Consider the following 17,467-nt stretch of genomic DNA (forward strand, 5'->3'; position numbering starts at 1 on the left):
GCTTCTTCAGTTACTTTCACAGTTCATTACTGTGGTACTTGACCATTAGAAGTACGTGAAAGAGGTGCTTATCAGCTTTTGGACACCTTGATGTACAGAACTGTTCCTTGTGACTGTACTTCTCCCATCCAGACTGAGCTGCACGGAAATGCTAATCCCAGGCCCCTCACAAGGCCTCGCAGTTGCCTCCACAGAACTGCGTACACTCTGCACTAACAGTCATCATTACCAACAACTTCAGTTTTGAGTGCCAGAGATATAAAAAAATTTATCATTGTAGAATGAATTGGAGAAAGTAGATGGTTGGGTAATGTGTTTAGAGTTTGACCAAACACTAATAAGTGCTACTCCGAGATGAAGAGATTGGCACAGCAAAAGCTGTATCCACCTTGTAAGAATACTGACACTCTCCAACCTTTCCCGTCCCTCCTCCAAAAAGGTGACTTACTAAAGTTATTTGGAGGTTGTAGTATCAGGTAATTTTTTTAATGATTTATCTGAAATTTACGATACGGGAGACTTCCAACTGAATTCCACTAGTAGATAACTATCTGAACTATCAGATGATCAAGCTGGTATCTCAAGGTTGCACATTGCTGTGAAAGTGGTATTAGATGATCAGTTTACCTACTGAAAAGAAAAATGTTACCAAAAATAAGTTGAACTATGGAAAATCCGGTGTGGAATATGACAATATTATGAAAAGGATAATTGCTACTCACCATATAACAGAGATGCTGAGTCACAGATAGGGGGAGGGGGGGGGGAATCCCCTCACACACACACACACACACACACACACACACACACGACCACAGTCTCTGGCTGCTAAGGGCTGGTCTCAGCAACCAGAGAATGTGGTCATGTGTGTGAGAGAGTTGTGTGTGTGTGTGTGTGTGTGTGTGTGTGTGTTTCAAATGAAGCTCTTTGTTGGCTGAAAGCTTACTTTCTGACACTCTTTTTGTTGTGCCTATCTGTGACTCAGCATCTCTGCTAAATAGTGAGCAGCAACTATCCTTTTCATAATATTGCCAGAAAAAAAGGGAGAAGGAAGAGAGGTGATTAGAGGAGGCAGACTACGTAGCATAGATTTGGTTTAAGGAGAAAACATATATGAAAGCGATGAAGGGTGGAGGAAAGAGGAGTAGAGATTTGTTAAATATCAAAATTGCAGAAGTTATAGAAGTACCAATCAAATTTTTGTTAACTGAAGAAAATTACTCAACAATGTCAAAGTTACACTCCTGGAAATTGAAATAAGAACACCGTGAATTCATTGTCCTAGGAAGGGGAAACTTTATTGACACATTCCTGGGGTCAGATACATCACATGATCACACTGACAGAACCACAGGCACATAGACACAGGCAACAGAGCATGCACAATGTCGGCACTAATACAGTGTATATCCACCTTTCGCAGCAATGCAGGCTGCTATTCTCCCATGGAGACAATCGTAGAGATGCTGGATGTAGTCGTGTGGAACGGCTTGCCATGCCATTTCCACCTGGCGCCTCAGTTGGACCAGCGTTCGTGCTGGACGTGCAGACCGCGTGAGACGACGCTTCATCCAGTCCCAAACATGGTCAATGAGGGACAGATCCGGAGATCTTGCTGGCCAGGGTAGTTGACTTACACCTTCTAGAGCACGTTGGGTGGCACGGGATACATGCGGACGTGCATTGTCCTGTTGGAACAGCAAGTTCCCTTGCCGGTCTAGGAATGGTAGAACGATGGGTTCGATGACGGTTTGGATGTACCGTGCACTATTCAGTGTCCCCTCGACGATCACCAGTGGTGTACGGCCAGTGTAGGAGATCGCTCCCCACACCATGATGCCGGGTGTTGGCCCTGTGTGCCTCGGTCGTATGCAGTCCTGATTGTGGCGCTCACCTGCACGGCGCCAAACACGCATACGACCATCATTGGCACCAAGGCAGAAGCGACTCTCATCGCTGAAGACGACATGTCTCCATTCGTCCCTCCATTCACGCCTGTCGCGACACCACTGGAGGCGGGCTGCACGATGTTGGGGCGTGAGCGGAAGACGGCCTAACGGTGTGCGGGACCGTAGCCCAGCTTCATGGTGACGGTTGCGAATGGTCCTCGCCGATACCCCAGGAGCAACAGTGTCCCTAATTTGCTGGGAAGTGGCGGTGCGGTCCCCTACGGCACTGCGTAGGATCCTACGGTCTTGGCGTGCATCCGTGCGTCGCTGCGGTCCGGTCCCAGGTCGACGGGCACGTGCACCTTCCGCCGACCACTGGCGACAACATCGATGCACTGTGGACACCTCACGCCCCACGTGTTGAGCAATTCGGCGGTACGTACACCCGGCCTCCCACATGCCCACTATACGCCCTCGCTCAAAGTCCGTCAACTGCACATACGGTTCACGTCCACGCTGTCGCGGCATGCTACCAGTGTTAAAGACTGCGATGGAGCTCCGTATGCCACGGAAAACTGGCTGACACTGACGGCGGCGGTGCACAAATGCTGCGCAGCTAGCGCCATTCGACGGCCAACACCGCGGTTCCTGGTGTGTCCGCTGTGCCGTGCGTGTGATCATTGCTTGTACAGCCCTCTCGCAGTGGCCGGAGCAAGTATGGTGGGTCTGACACACCGGTGTCAATGTGTTCTTTTTTCCATTTCCAGGAGTGTATATGTGGCAGCAGGATCAGATTCACATAGTCAAAGACCGTTTCAGAATAACTTGACTGATTTAAAATATTGATGTAGAATTGAAGGAGATGGTTTTGAAAGTAGACTTCAACAGACATCAAAAGTGGACTGTGGAAAACTGCTGGAAATGAAGAAACTGGAATCATTTCGAATGTGATGCTACAAAATGGTATTAAAATGAAGTGTACAGCTAAAGTAAGAAATGAAAAGAATGTTTGAGAAAAGTAGCCAAATGGGAGACACTTGAGAGAAGATAGGACAAATTAGGGGTACATTCGGGTATAACTAATGTTAAACAGATCAGTAAAGAGAGGAAAATTGTAGAGACTGACAAAGATTAATGTATGTATAATAGATGTTAAATGACCTAACACTTCCAAGAACAGATGTGGCCACTGTCCATAATTTATTAGGTATGAACTGATAAGTTTAAAGAACCAGAGGTCACTAAGAGATTCAAGGGGAGCAACAGTCAATGATTGGCTGAAAAACAGGGGAAAGGAATACGGGGGAAAATTGTGGACTTTAAATATGATGGCTCTTGTTGTCTTCACTAGGGATGATAAATTCAGCTTCCCTTTCCTATGCATGTTAGTAATAATGAAATAAAATTGCTCCTGATGCTATCAAGCATTAAGACAATTAATCACTAAGCTTATCTACAAGGTCCGGCAGAAAAACCTCCCCTTTAAGGAAAGCTAATAAAAACAAAACCAAATAAGGTAGAACAATTTTATTTATACTAAATAAAAGTACATATTATGCCATTTTAGAAAATACTCTTATGGTCTTACTTTTTAAATAAAACATCCCTTAAATGGCTTCCTGCACTGTCGACACACTGTTTGAGTCTTTCCCTGAAGTTATTCATTACTCTTTGAGTCATTTCAGGTGGAATAGCTTCAACCTCTTGTGTAATTGCTTCTTTCAGGGCTCGTAAAGATTGTGGACGTTGTTCATAAACTTTTGCTTTTAAATAGCCCCAAAGAAAGAAATCACAGGGCGTTAAGTCCGGCGATCGTGGGGGCCAGCCAATGTCTCCACGCAACGAGATCACATGTCCAGGAAACATTTCCTTCACCAATGCCAGTGACTGCCGCGCTGTGTGGGCTGTAGCACCATCTTGCTGGAACCACACGTTCTCTATTTCACCAAAAAGCTCCCTTAGTTGGGGTTGGAGAAAGTCGCGGAGCATGGCACAATAGCGTTCACTGTTGACGGTTAAATTCCTGTCATTTTCTTCGAAAAAGTAAGGACCGATCACTCCGGAATTGTAAACAGCACACCATACTGTTACTTTAGGGCTATGAAGTGGTCGTTGATGAAGTTCTTGGGGATTGTGTTCACACCAGTACCTGCAATTTTGGCTGTTCACTGTTCCGGCAAGGTGAAAGTGTGCTTCATCAGAAAAAATCCGAAGAAGGTCTTGGCACAAACTTACACGGACACCACAGTCTCGTTCACTCAGTTCCTGCGTAGTTACAATTTTGTAAGGATGCATTTTAAGATCTCGATGCAAGATTCTTCTCACACTTCGATCAGATATCCGTAATGCTGCCGCATGCTTTTTAGCGGATCGTCGAGGAGATTGTTGAACTGAAGCTCTAACTGCATCAACATTTCCGGGGCCTGTTGCAGTCCGTGGTCGTCCAGGTGGTTTCCTTTTTAATGCGGAACCTGTCTCACGAAAGTTAGCAACCCAAGAATAAATTGTTTTCTTATCGGGAACAGGGTCCCGTCGTCCGAGCGCAAAGCGAACGCGAAAAGCACGTTGAGTATTAATAGGCGATTCGCCATTTTGAATAAAATCTTCCACTACGAAGGCACGATGTTCACCAGACCACGCCATGGCATACACTGAAAACGGCACGTAGGCAGCTACTTAACGACGCGCCCCCCACCACTCTGCTCCTTCTACTGTCCGCTGCACGTTACTTTGTAATCGGGGAGTTTTTTATGCCGGACCCTGTAGATGCAGATTACATGAAATGATACCCTGCAATTACAATATCTCAATTTTCACTAATAAAAGTGCATTGTCTTTAAAATGTTCACATACATTCAAAGACTGGTGAAACTAACTATTTCAGTAAGTGTTAAAAGGCGATTGGAGCCCCGATCACAGTGGCAGGTGAACTCTCTATATCAAATTTAATAAACTGGAAGCTGCTGAAAGACATTAACTATATTCACTGCAGATCATTAAAGGAGAATAAACTGCAGACTAACGCACACATAATTAGGTCAAACAGACACATAACACTAAAATTCCAAGTGCTGATGTGTAGTAAAAATCATCAGGTTCCATCTCGGGTAAAACTGAGACAAAATCCAACTTTAGTGGTGAGAAATAGTCGAAAATGCACCTGTCAGAAAATAGTCAGACACCTAACTAGGCTCTGAGTTTTCTAAGTCCAGCTGCTGGACTACCTGTGAAACTTTTATCTTCCTAAAGCACGTGCGGCTGGAATCGCCGCTCACCCTGACGTGAATGTTATTCCAACTAGATCACACAGAACATTCTGTGACCAACACAGATCATGCTCCAACTAGGTCATACTGAACTCTGTCCACATCATGATGACCGTTGCCCTTATGTAGCCTCGGTCCTCCCCCTCGGCGAAATTCCTGTATGCGCCACTTAATGAGGTTCGTAGTTTCGTCAGCCTCACATACATCTTTTGATACAAAGTACTTCTTAACGATTGGACTGCGTCATCAGTTGTGCGCTAAAGTGATATCTTACGTTATACATATAGTAATTTGCCCAGTAATTAAAGTTGAAAAATTGCAAACTTTGTTGCAGTACTGAAATAGAATTCTTTCTCTTCGTGTCAGTAAATACTGTTACAATATTTAATTTGGCATCACTTCCTTAATGCAATTTTACTGCTCTTTTTCATTGTGCTATTCAGAATTTATGTATCTTTAATAGTCCATTAGTTATGGACGAAACTAGGCAAAATTGTAAACATAAAGAAACATGCAATAAAAGTTATAGATCTTAAGAACTAAAGATTGTATAGCGTGTGTTACGACTTGTGGCAATGCAAACTGCCTTGCTCAGGGTGTATAGCCCCAGGACAACCAAGAAATCCTGGAAAAACCAGGGAATTTTTCATCCAGGAATTTTAGAGTATAACTGCAGCAAGAAAACATAAACGAGAGAAAATTTTAGTTGCAAAGAATATGCGCCATTTACAAAAAAACAAACTACACACAAAAACATCTGCTAACAGCGAAATGTGTCAAAGGCCTTAGGACAAAGACAGTGTAATGAACAAATGAAGCAGATAAAAGTGAATACAGAAATCTAAAAAAAAAGTGTTTGATGGAGGGTGCAAAGTGGCTATGCAGAAATGGTTAGAAGACAGATGCAAGGATATAAAAGCCTGTGTACATTCGGAAAAGATAGATACCACTCACAGGAAAATTATATAAACATTTGGAGGAAAGAGAAGTACCTGTATGAATGTTAAGATCTCCAATGGCAAACTGGAATGAAGTAAAGAAGGGAAACCTGTAAAGTGGGAGGAATGTGTAGGTTTATACAAGGAAAAAACTTGAGGACAATGTTATGGAAAGAGAAGAGGAAGTAGTTGAAGATGAGATGTGAGAATAATTTGACTGGGCACTGAAAGAACCAGGGTCTCTGGAGCAGACAACATTACCTTAGAATTATTGAGATCATGGGAGAGCCAGCCATAGAAAACTATTCCAGTATATAATAATTTAAATTCCACAGAACATAGAAGCCAGCAGGATTGAATATTACCAGCTATTAGTTTAATAAGTCATAGTTGCAATATGCTAACACAAATTATTTACAGAAGAGTGGAGAAAATGGTAGAAGCAGACCTCCAGGTAGGTGAGTTTGGGGTTCAGAGGAATATTTGAACTCAAGAGGTAATATTGACATTACAACTTCCGTGAGAAGATGAACTGAAGAAAGGCAAAAGTCTATTTTTAAGCCATTTAAAGATTTAGTGTGAAAGCTTGTGACAATGTTCATTGGAATACACTCTTTGAAATTCTGTAGGTAGCAGGATCAAGTACAAGGAGCAATAGGTTAAGTATAATGTCAGTATAAAATTCAAACAATGGCAGCTCCAGGTTGGAATATGAGGAAAAGAATAGATTGCTACTCACTATATAGGTGACTCTTTGAGCTGCAGACAGGCACAACGAAAAGACTGTTAAATATTAAAGCTTTCAGCCAAAGCCTTCTTCTGCAAAAGAAACACACACACACACACACACACACACACAGTGGCATGAGGTATGCTTGCTTGTCTGAAAGTGTGTGTGTTTACTTTGCTGAAGAAGTCTTTGGCTTAAAGCTTTAATGTGTAACAGTATTTTTTTGTGCCTGTCTGCAACTCAGTCATCTTTACATTGAGCAGCATATATCAGAATAAAATTTCAGTCATCTTTACATTGAGCAGCATATATCAGAATAAAATTAAGTCTTCAGTTGCACAAATACTTTTATTTCGCTTTACCAATTTTAAAAAATTAGTCATCTTCAGAAGCCTACAAAATTAGGCATATTATAAATCATTAGACCTTGGTTATACATTTGTGTGAAGTATAAAAAGTGTATTACAAAAACATACTTAGTATTGGTTTAACACATGTCAGTATCTTCTTCACAGAAATATAATGCCACGATATGTTCAAAAATGTAAAAATTGTGTGTAGTTATTGTTAACACAGATTGACAGTAAATAAATAACACCTATGTACATGTCAAGTTGTGGTGCCAGCAGCAACATACATACATAAAATATATAAAAAGTATAACTAAGGTATATAAGGGAGTTTATATATAATACATAAATACATATTTACACATACACTGATTAGCCACAACAGTATGGCAACCTGTCTAATAACTGGAATGTCCACCCTCTGCACAGATAACAGCGGCATCATGTCGTGGCATGGAAGCAATGAGCCCTTGTAGTTTGCTGAAGGAAGTTGGCACCACATCTGCCCACACAAGTCGCTTAATGCCTGTAAATTAAGGGCACAGGGCAATGAGCTGTGACACAACGTTCAATCACATCCTATATGTGTTTGATCGGGTTCAGATCTGGCATGTGGGGGGGCCAGCACATCAATTGGAACTTGCCACTGTGTTCCTTGAACAACTGTATCACACTCGTGGCCTTGTGGCATGGCACATTATCTTGTTAAAAAATGCCACTGCTGTCAGGAAACATGATCATCATGAAGGTATGCATGTGGTTCACAACCACTGTATGACACATGTTGGCCATCATGATGCCTTGCACAAGTTCCACTGGACCCGTGGCTGCCCATGTGAATGTTCCCCAGAGCATAATGGAACTGCTGCAAGCTTTTTGCCTCCTCACAGTACAGGTATCGAGGAGCTGTTCGTCTGGAAGACAGCTGATTCAGCCCTCCCATCAGCATGATGAAGGAAGTATCAGAATTTATCAGACCATGCAATGCTCTTCCACTGTGTCAATGTCAAATGCTGATGGCCATATGCCCATTTCAGTTGTAGTTGCCAATGTTGTGGTGTTATTATTGGCATATGCATGGGTCGCTGGCTGCAGAGGCCCATCATTAGAAGTGTTTGGTGCACTTTGTGTTCAGACACCCTTGTACTCTCCCCAGCATTTAAGTCTCTGATGTTAATTCTGCCGCAGTTTGCTTCCTGCTGTGTTTTACCAGTCTGACCAGCCTGTGATGTGTGACATTTGTAATGAGCGCTGGCCGCCCAGCCCCACAATTTCTGGATGTGGTTTCACCTTGGTTTTGCCACTTGTTGAAGACACTTACCACAGTACTCCTCAACCATCTGACAAATCGTTCAGTTTCTGAAATGCTTGTGCTGAACCTCCGGGCCATCACAATCTTGTCTCAGTCGAACTCACATATATTGCACATCTTCCCAATTTTACACACTGACAACACGCTCAGTGATGCAACATGCACTTTGCATGACTCTAACTAGCAGTCATTCCTCACCATGTGATAGTGTTATCGCCTGAATGGGTTTATATCGATAGTAGGTCAGTAGTCATAATGTTCTGGCTGGTTAGTGTATAGTTTTATGCAAGACATACACGTGCAACTTGTATGGAATCCAGACTGCAAATAGAAGCCACAAAGATCGTGAAAGGGAACAGTAGCTGAGAAGACTGTGGGACAGGATTCTAGCCTATTCCTAATGTTGTTGAATATGTACATTGAGCGACCGGTGGTGGAAACCTTGGAGAAATTTTTAAAGGGAAGTAGAGTTCAGTGAGAAAACATAAAAACTCAACGCTTTTGCCAGTGACATTATAATTCTGTCAGTCAGCTAAGGATAAGGAAGAGCAGTTGAATTGAATAGATACTATCTTGAAAAGCAGTAACAAGACAGAAATCAACAAAAAATAAAACAATGGTAATGGAATTAATCAAATTAAATCATGAGATACTGATGGAATTAAATTATGAAAAAACTTAAAGGGAGTAGACGAGTTTTGCTATTTGGGCAGCAAAATAACAAATGATGGCATAAATAGAGACAATTTAAAGTGCAGAATGGCTACAGCAAGAAGAGCATTTCTGTTAAAGAACATTTAATATAGAATTAAGTGTTAATAAGTCTATTCTATAGGTATTAACCTGAAATGTAGCATTGTAAGTGACTGAGACATTGTCGATAAACTGTACAGGCAAGAAGAGCATAGAGGGTTTAGAAATTTGGTGCTTCAGGAGGATCCTGCATATAGATGGGTTAATGTATAAATAATGAGGTGGTGTTAAACCATATTGGGAAACAATTAATTAATTGCACAACTTGACTGAAAGAAGGGAGTGATTGACATCAAGCATCGTGGGGTATGAAGGACTCATCAGTTTACTAATGGAGGGAAGTGTGGTGGGTAGAAATTGTAGAGGGAGATAAAGGCTTGAGTACAGTGAGCAGCATCAAGTGTATGTAGGTTGCAACAATTACACTGAGGTGAAGAAGCTTGGACAGAATAAAATTAACATGGAGAGCTGCATAAAACCAGTCTTTGGCCTGAAAACACTTCAACAACAAAAACAGCAGCAGCATAAGGGTATAAAGAATGTTGGGTGTAGTCAAGCTGCAGAACTGAAGATTACTAAAAAGAGATGGAAGATCACATTATAGTATATGTGCTGACAGTCGCGAGACAAGAAGTTGTCTGATACCTAGTGCCTAATTTAATTTATGTAGCCTTAAAGATGATGCAGTTAAGAAAAGTATGTTGTCGTAGTGGCAGTTCTGTATTAAAGCTTTGTACTCTCTTTGCTGAGAACTTTAGTGTTTGTGTTAGTGTATGATGTGATTCATAAGAGTTTTGCATTCTTAGTGCAGAATTTACATTTTTTGCAGGTGGGAAATGAGGTACGATGTGTACGGTCGGCGTTACTACGTTGATCACAACACACGCAGCACTTCTTGGGAGCGTCCGCAGCCTTTACCCCCAGGTTGGGAAATCCGAAGAGATCCTCGAGGTCGTATATACTATGTAGATCACAATACACGCACCACAACTTGGCAGCGACCGAACTCAGAGAGGCTGCAGCATTTTCAGCATTGGCAAGGAGAGCGTGCACATGTTGTGCAGCAAGGCAATCAGCGCTTTCTTTATCCCCAGGTACAGTGTAATTGAATGCATAATATATTTAGACATGAAAATTCGAAGTAAGTATGGAAATTACCTGAAAAACTGTGTGTGCCACCACCACCACATCATGCAAGTGCACTTGCGTGTCTGCACGACACACACACACACACACACACACACACACACACACGGAGGCGGGGGGGGGGGGGGGGGGAGAGAGAGAGAGAGAGAGAGAGAGAGAGAGAGAAATTTCAGTTGTGGCTCTCTCTGGCCTCTCCCCCCTCATCGAACGAGTACATACTTGGTGACTGTGTACTATTGTGATCATGGTTTTGATCATGAGATTGAGCACATAAACAAACTACTACTTTGTTGGACAGATTTGTAAAATAATAAATAAATAAATATTTTGGTGCTGTGACTGTCTGGAGGGTGGCGGGGTCTGGGTTAAATTTCAACATCTTAAAATGTTATTGTAATGCTGTTTTTCATTGGGTATACAGATATGGTGTTCCATCACACCATCACAAATCAAATATGTGTGTGTGTGTGTGTGTGTGTGTGTGTGTGATAAAATTAGTTTAAAACTCATTGAAATATTTCCACTGGTAACTGCCTAGGTAAATCAGAGACGACTAAAACAGGAGTGAAATTTATATTTATTCATTCTTGGGACCCTGGCTAGTATGAATGCTTCAAAGATGATGTATAGGGTTTTTCATAAGTATCTATGGTGCTTCAGACAATTTTTGGAAACTGCAAGACGTGCAGAAAAATTACATATATCAGTAGACAGATCACCTCTCAAAGTTTTGAACAATAATGTGATTTGGCATAGTTGCAGTGCTCATTACTTGGATGCAAATGCGCCATAAAATTTAGACATACGATCTGTTACATATTGTCATATTGAATTAGTTGGTGCCTGCAGATAGGCAACCCAGTGAACAGATTCGCAAAGTGGGCTGGCATCTTAGAAGCAGCAGTGCCTTTAATTATCTAGATGCACATGCTTTTCAGCCCTTATTGATGTCTGTCTCTTCACAAATGTTACCCACTTTAAGCAACTATAATGTGAGTTAAATACTGAGGACATCCTCTGTACACTTATGTCTATTTTCTTCATGTCTTGTAGTTTTCATGCAGTCACCTTCTGAAACCATGAAGGTATTCATGAATAAGCCTGTATAGCTGTGGATTGGCTCAGTTGCCATTGAAACTGGTGGCGAGTAGTAATATATCAGATATGTTGGCGGAGGGGGGGTTGAGACTCCGTACAGGGATATCTTTTAGGCACATTCTCACCATGTCCAGTGAACTGTTTATGGGAACTTCTACAGGGACTTACTGACAGTTGGAAGTTGCAATGTCTAGTTAAGAGATGTCAGTCCATAAACTATTTGATAATCAGCAATTATCTTCACCACAGCATTTTCGTCCAGTATATTTTTATCAGAGGCATATTTTAAGATTACGTGGCAAATAGAAAAAAGGATTTACGTGTAGTTAATTAAAAGTGACTCTGAAGATACCAGTGATGGTCAAATTGAGATACATACAAGGAGACTAAAGTAGTGAAAATCAGAAAAACTGTTACGAAGATTTAAAGTGCGCGTCATTTATGACGGCGGCCGAGTTTAGGTTCGTTCTGCGCATCTGACGTCACAAAACACAGTCAGCCAATGAACAGAGGACGACGTTGCCAGAGCTCTACTGCAGCGCAGAGTACGGACGAGTGTCTTCAGTTTTAGAAACGTTCAGTCATAAATAAAGTAATTGAACAAAAGCAATGTCTTGATAGCAGACTTTCTTTTATAGAAAGTTTGGAAAAAGCATTCTTTATACCAATCGCTTCCTATTCTATTAATTAATTAAACCAAACAAGCAATAAGCCTCCTAATTCAGGCGATAGCAAAGAAAGGTGTTTGTATCATTCTCACGAACTTTTTCGCAATAAAGAACAGCGGTAATTGTTTATTTCCTATTGTACTTCGACAAAATGTGAGTAATTCAGTCATACCAACAGTGTTTGTCGGTATTTTCCATGATATTTTAGAGTCCTCCAGGAGCTCTCTTGAATGACTAGTTGCATTAGCGTAGTGGTTAAGGCGGTAGGCTGCCAAGTGAAAGGATCTGAGTTCAAACCTTGATCGGTGCTTTATATTTTCTTTATTTAAAAAAAATATCAGTGTCTTACTTCACGAATTTTATTTGTTTGAATGTAATTTTTTGCATTTTCTAGTGCTTTGTCTCTTCATTATAATTATAACAAGTTTTCGGTTTTTCTAATTTTGTCCTCCAATATTTCTTTTTACAGCAATTAAAAACAATGAAAAGGCACACACACAATATTCATGTTATCTGTTTTGTTTGTATATTTTCTCTTCCGCAGCCACTGTTTTACTATTCATATTGATATATATTCTTTTGCGACAGTAAGTTGCCGAGCTACTTGATTGTCGGACCCAATTCTATGCTTCGCTGCTTTGGCAACATCATCATATTCAATGTTTTCGTTGACTGATCTATGTTTTGGCAAGTATTTGCTGTCCGTTGTGACAAACACAAATTTTTTTGCGCACTGTGCCTCACTGTGACAATATATTTTAGTTTTTTCTATGTTTTATTATGTCCACAATTCAGTTTTGTGCACTTTGCCAACTTTGTTTTAATCAGAACTTCTTAGAAAAAATCGAAATGACTCCGGTATAAATAAAACTTTTATTACAGTCGCGAAAGACTGAATATTTCTCAGTATTACATACGACACCTATCTGGTACTTAAATTAAATGAGATATTGTTATACAACAAATTTTATATGAAATTTAGTTATCTTGTCCACATTTTATTCTCAACATTGTGGCAACTAAAATCGACCATACGGAAAGTATACGCTATGGACTTTTACCTCTGCAAACTCTTCAAAATTTCGTGCAATGGTTTTCTACATTTAATGCTGCAAAATAACTGGGTTGAACATCGAAACAAAATTAAGTCATTTATGGGGGGAAGGTACCAGTCAAGAAGATGTGTAAAAATCTAATTTTTGGGCCAAATAGTTTTTGTGAAATCGAATAAGTGTCAAAGCAGTCGGAACACCATGTGTCAGCACAGGCGAGCAGTGCAGTGATGACAAAATCGCGCACAGTGCAGAATGTGGGGAGTACGTCTTTGTAGCAGCATGCAGAATGCGGGGAGTACGTCTTTTTAGCAGCGAAAGAGTTAATGCGCCCGTGGTGTCTTTACTTCATAAACTGCGCGTTCCCCCCTAAATGTAAGTTTGCTTACTATACTATACTATGGCGCTGCTTCTCATGGCGCGTGCATCGTTTGCAACTGGCAACGCAGCAATCTCCCGCGTCTGGGCGGGCATGCGTGAGCCGCCAAGATAAAAGAATTGAACTATGGAAAATCAAGAATTCTGTAAGTGGTTCCACCTAACAAAACCAACAGTTTACTTTATCTTTGGTCTCATGTGTGATCAGATTCAGCATAAGACATAAGTTAAATTCATGTTCTAGGTTATTATGATTTTAGTAGTTCTTTTCGGTTCTTCTATAAGGTTTGTTTGAAATGGTAATGAATTCTTAATAAATCTAAGACTTTGCATTAAATTTCCGTGTCAGGAATAATGCTGTATTGCCAATGAACCAACTACTTCTAACCTAATGATTTTACACTCTAGGAAGCATGCCAATTGCACTTGGTGATACCATAGGATTTAGCACAGCAACTGCTTCTCAAATAGTAGGTAAGGAATAAAAGAAGAAGCCAGCTAGTAGAATTTTGCACAGAGCGTAACTTAATCATAGCTGACACTTGGTTTAAGAATCACAAAAGAAGGTTGTATACATGGAAGAAGCCTGGAGACACTGGATGACTTCAGATAGATTATAAAATGGTAACACAGAGATTTTGGAACCAGATTTTAAATTGTAAGAAATTTCAAAAGGCACATGTGGACTCTGAGCACAGTTCATTGATTATGAACTGTAGATTAAAACTAAAGAAACTGCAAGAAGGTGGGAATTTAAGGGACTGGGACCTGGAAAACTGAAAGAACCAGACATTGTAGAGATTTACAGGTAGAGCATTAAGGAACTATAGAAAAGAGTGCAGGAAAGAAATACAGTAGAAGAAGAATGGGCAACTTTGAGAGATGAAATTGTGAAGGCAGCAGATCATCAAGTAGGTAAGGAGACGAGGGCTAGTATAAATCCTCGGGTAACAGAGGAGATATTGAATTTAATTGCTGAAAAGAGAAAATATAAAAAATGCTGTAAATGAAGCAGGCGAAAAGGAATACAAACGTTTCAAAATTAAAATCGACAGGGTGTGCAAAATGGCCAAGCAGTGATGGCTAGAGGACAAATGTATGGATGTAGAAGCATATATCATGTGGGGTAAGGTATATACTGCCTGTTGTTGTTGTTGTTGTTGTTGTTGTTGTTGTGGTCTTTAGTCCAGAGACTGGTTTGATTCAGCTCTCCATGCTACCCTATCCTGTGCAAGTTTTGTAATCTCCAAGCACCTACTGCAACCTATATCCTTCTGAATCTGCTTAATTTATTGATCTCTTGGTCTCCCTCTACAATTTTTACCCTCCATGCTGCCCTCAAATACTAAATTGGTGATCCCTTGATACCTTGAAACATGTCCTACCAACCAATCCCTTCTTCTAGTCAAGTTGTGCCAAAAATTCCTCCACTCCCCAATTCTATTCAGTACCTCCTCATTAGTTCTGTGATCTACCCATTCAATCTTCAGCATTCTTCTGTGGCTCCACATTTCACCAAAGCCTCTATTCTCTTCTTGTCTAAACTAATTATAGTCCATGTTTCACTTCCATGCATGGCTACACTCCATACAAATACTTTCAGAAAAGGCTTCCTGACACTTAAATCTATACTTGATGTTAACAAATTTCTCTTCTTCAGAAACACTTTCCTTGCCATTGTAAGTCTACATTTTATATCCTCTCTACTTCAACCATCATCAGTTATTTTGTCCCCCAAACAGCAAAACTCATCTACTACTTTAAGGGTCTCATTTCCTAATCTAATTCCCTGAGCATCACCTGATTTAATTCGACTACATTCCATTATCCTCGTTTGGCTTTGTTGATGTTCATCTTATACCCTCCTTTCAAGACAATGTCCATTCTGTTAAACTGCTCTTCCAGGTCCTTTGCTGTCTCTTCTAGAATTACAATGTCATCGGCAAACTTCAAATTTTTAAATTCTTCTCCGTGGATTTTATTTCCTACTCGAAATTTTTCTTTTGTTTCCTTTACTGCTTACTCAATATACAAATTGAATAACATCGGGGATAGGCTACAACCCTGTCTCACTACATTCCCAACCACTGCTTCCTTTTCACGCCACTTGACTCTTATTATTGCCTTGTGGTTTCTGTACAAATTGTAAATATCCTTTCACTCCCTGTATTTTACCTCTGCCACCTTCAGAATTTGAAAGAGAGTATTCCAGTCAACATTGTCAAAAGCTTTCTCTAAGTCTACAAATGCTATAAACATAGGTTTGCCTTTCCTTAATCTATTTTCTAAGATAATTCTTAGGGTCAGTATTGCCTCGCGTGCTCCAACATTTCTATGGACCCAAACTGATCTTCCCCAAGGTCAGCTACAGTCAGTTCTTCCATTCGTCTGTAAAAACTTCATGTTAGTATTTTGCACCCATGATTTATTAAGCTGATAGTTTGGTAATTTTTCACCTGTCAACACATGCTTTCTTTGGGATTGGAATTACTATATTCTTCTTGAAGTGTGAGGGTATTGCACCTGTCTCACTCATCTTGCACCAGATGGTAGAGTTCTGTCAGGGCTGGCTCTGCCAAGGCTGTCAGTAGTTCCAATGGAATGTTGTCTACTCCCGGGGTATTATTTCAACTCAGGTCTTTCAGTGCTCTGTCTAACTCATCATGTAGTATCATATCTCCCATTTCATCTTCATCTACGCCCTCTTCCATTTATGTAATATTGCTATCCAGTACATTGCCCTTGTATAGATTCTCTACATACTCCTTCCACCTTTCTGCTTTCCCTTTTTCACTTAGAACTGGTTTTCCATCTGAGCTCTTGATATTCATACAAGTGGTTCTCTTTTCTCCAAAGGTCTCTTTAATTTTCTTGTAGGCAGTATCTATCTTACCTTCTGTGATGTATACCTCTGCATCCGTACATTTGTCCTCTTAGCCATCCCTGCTTAGCCAATTTGTCTTCCTGTTGATCTCATTTTTGAGATGTTTGTATTCCTTTTGCCTACTTTATTTATTGTATTTTTTATTTTCTCCTTTCATCAGTTAAATTCAATATCTCTTCTGTTACCCAAGGATTTCTACTAGACCTCGTCTTTTTACCTGCCTATAGGAAAATTAGAGAGACCTTTGGTGAAAAGAGAACCACCTGTATGATTATAAAGAGCTCAGATGGGAAACCTGTCGTATTCAAAGAAGGAAAAGCAGAAAGGTGGAAGGAGTATGTAGAGGATCTATAAAAAGGCGATGTACTTGATGGCAATCTTATGAAAATGGAATAGGACGTAGATGCAGATGAAATGGGAGATATGATACTGCAAGAATAATTTGATACAGCACTGAAAGACCTAAGTAGAAAGAAGTCCCCGGTAGTAGACAGCATTCTGTTAGAACCACTGATAGCCGTGGGAGACCCGGACATAACCAAGCTCTTCCATCTGGTGGGCAGGATGTGTAAGACAGACAAAATACCCTCAGACTGCAAGAAGAATATAATAATTCCAATTTCAAAGAAAGCAAGTGCTGACAGGTGTGAGAATTGCCAAACTATCAGTTTAATAAGTCATGGTTGCAAAATACTAACACAGATTCTTTACAGATAAATGGAAAAACTGGTAGAAGCTGACCTAGTGGTATATATGTTTGGATTCTGTAGAACTGTTAGAACATGCAAGGCAATACTGACACCCTTACTTACCTTAGAAGCTAGGTTTAAGAAAGGCAAACCCAAGTTTCTAGCATTTGTAGACTTAAAGAAAGTGTTTGACAATGTTGGCTGGAATACTCTCTTTCAAATTCTGAAGGTGGCAGGGGTCAAATACAGGGAACAAAAGGAATTTGTACAGAAACCACACGGCATTAATAAGAGTCGAGAGGCATGAAAATAAA

General features: G+C 40.5%; 1 protein-coding gene across 1 annotated transcript in view; it reads left to right on the plus strand.

The window, feature by feature from the left end:
- Positions 1 to 17,467, plus strand: part of LOC124590930 (E3 ubiquitin-protein ligase Su(dx)) — a 143,010-nt gene that overhangs the window by 84,668 nt on the left and 40,875 nt on the right. The window contains exon 7 of the mRNA XM_047131686.1: positions 10,068 to 10,332. Within this exon, the coding sequence (XP_046987642.1) occupies positions 10,068 to 10,332 (265 nt within the window). The remainder of the gene's footprint in view (positions 1 to 10,067; positions 10,333 to 17,467) is intronic.

Source organism: Schistocerca americana, chromosome 2 (assembly GCF_021461395.2).
Source record: "Schistocerca americana isolate TAMUIC-IGC-003095 chromosome 2, iqSchAmer2.1, whole genome shotgun sequence".
Taxonomy (NCBI): Eukaryota; Metazoa; Arthropoda; class Insecta; order Orthoptera; family Acrididae; genus Schistocerca; species Schistocerca americana.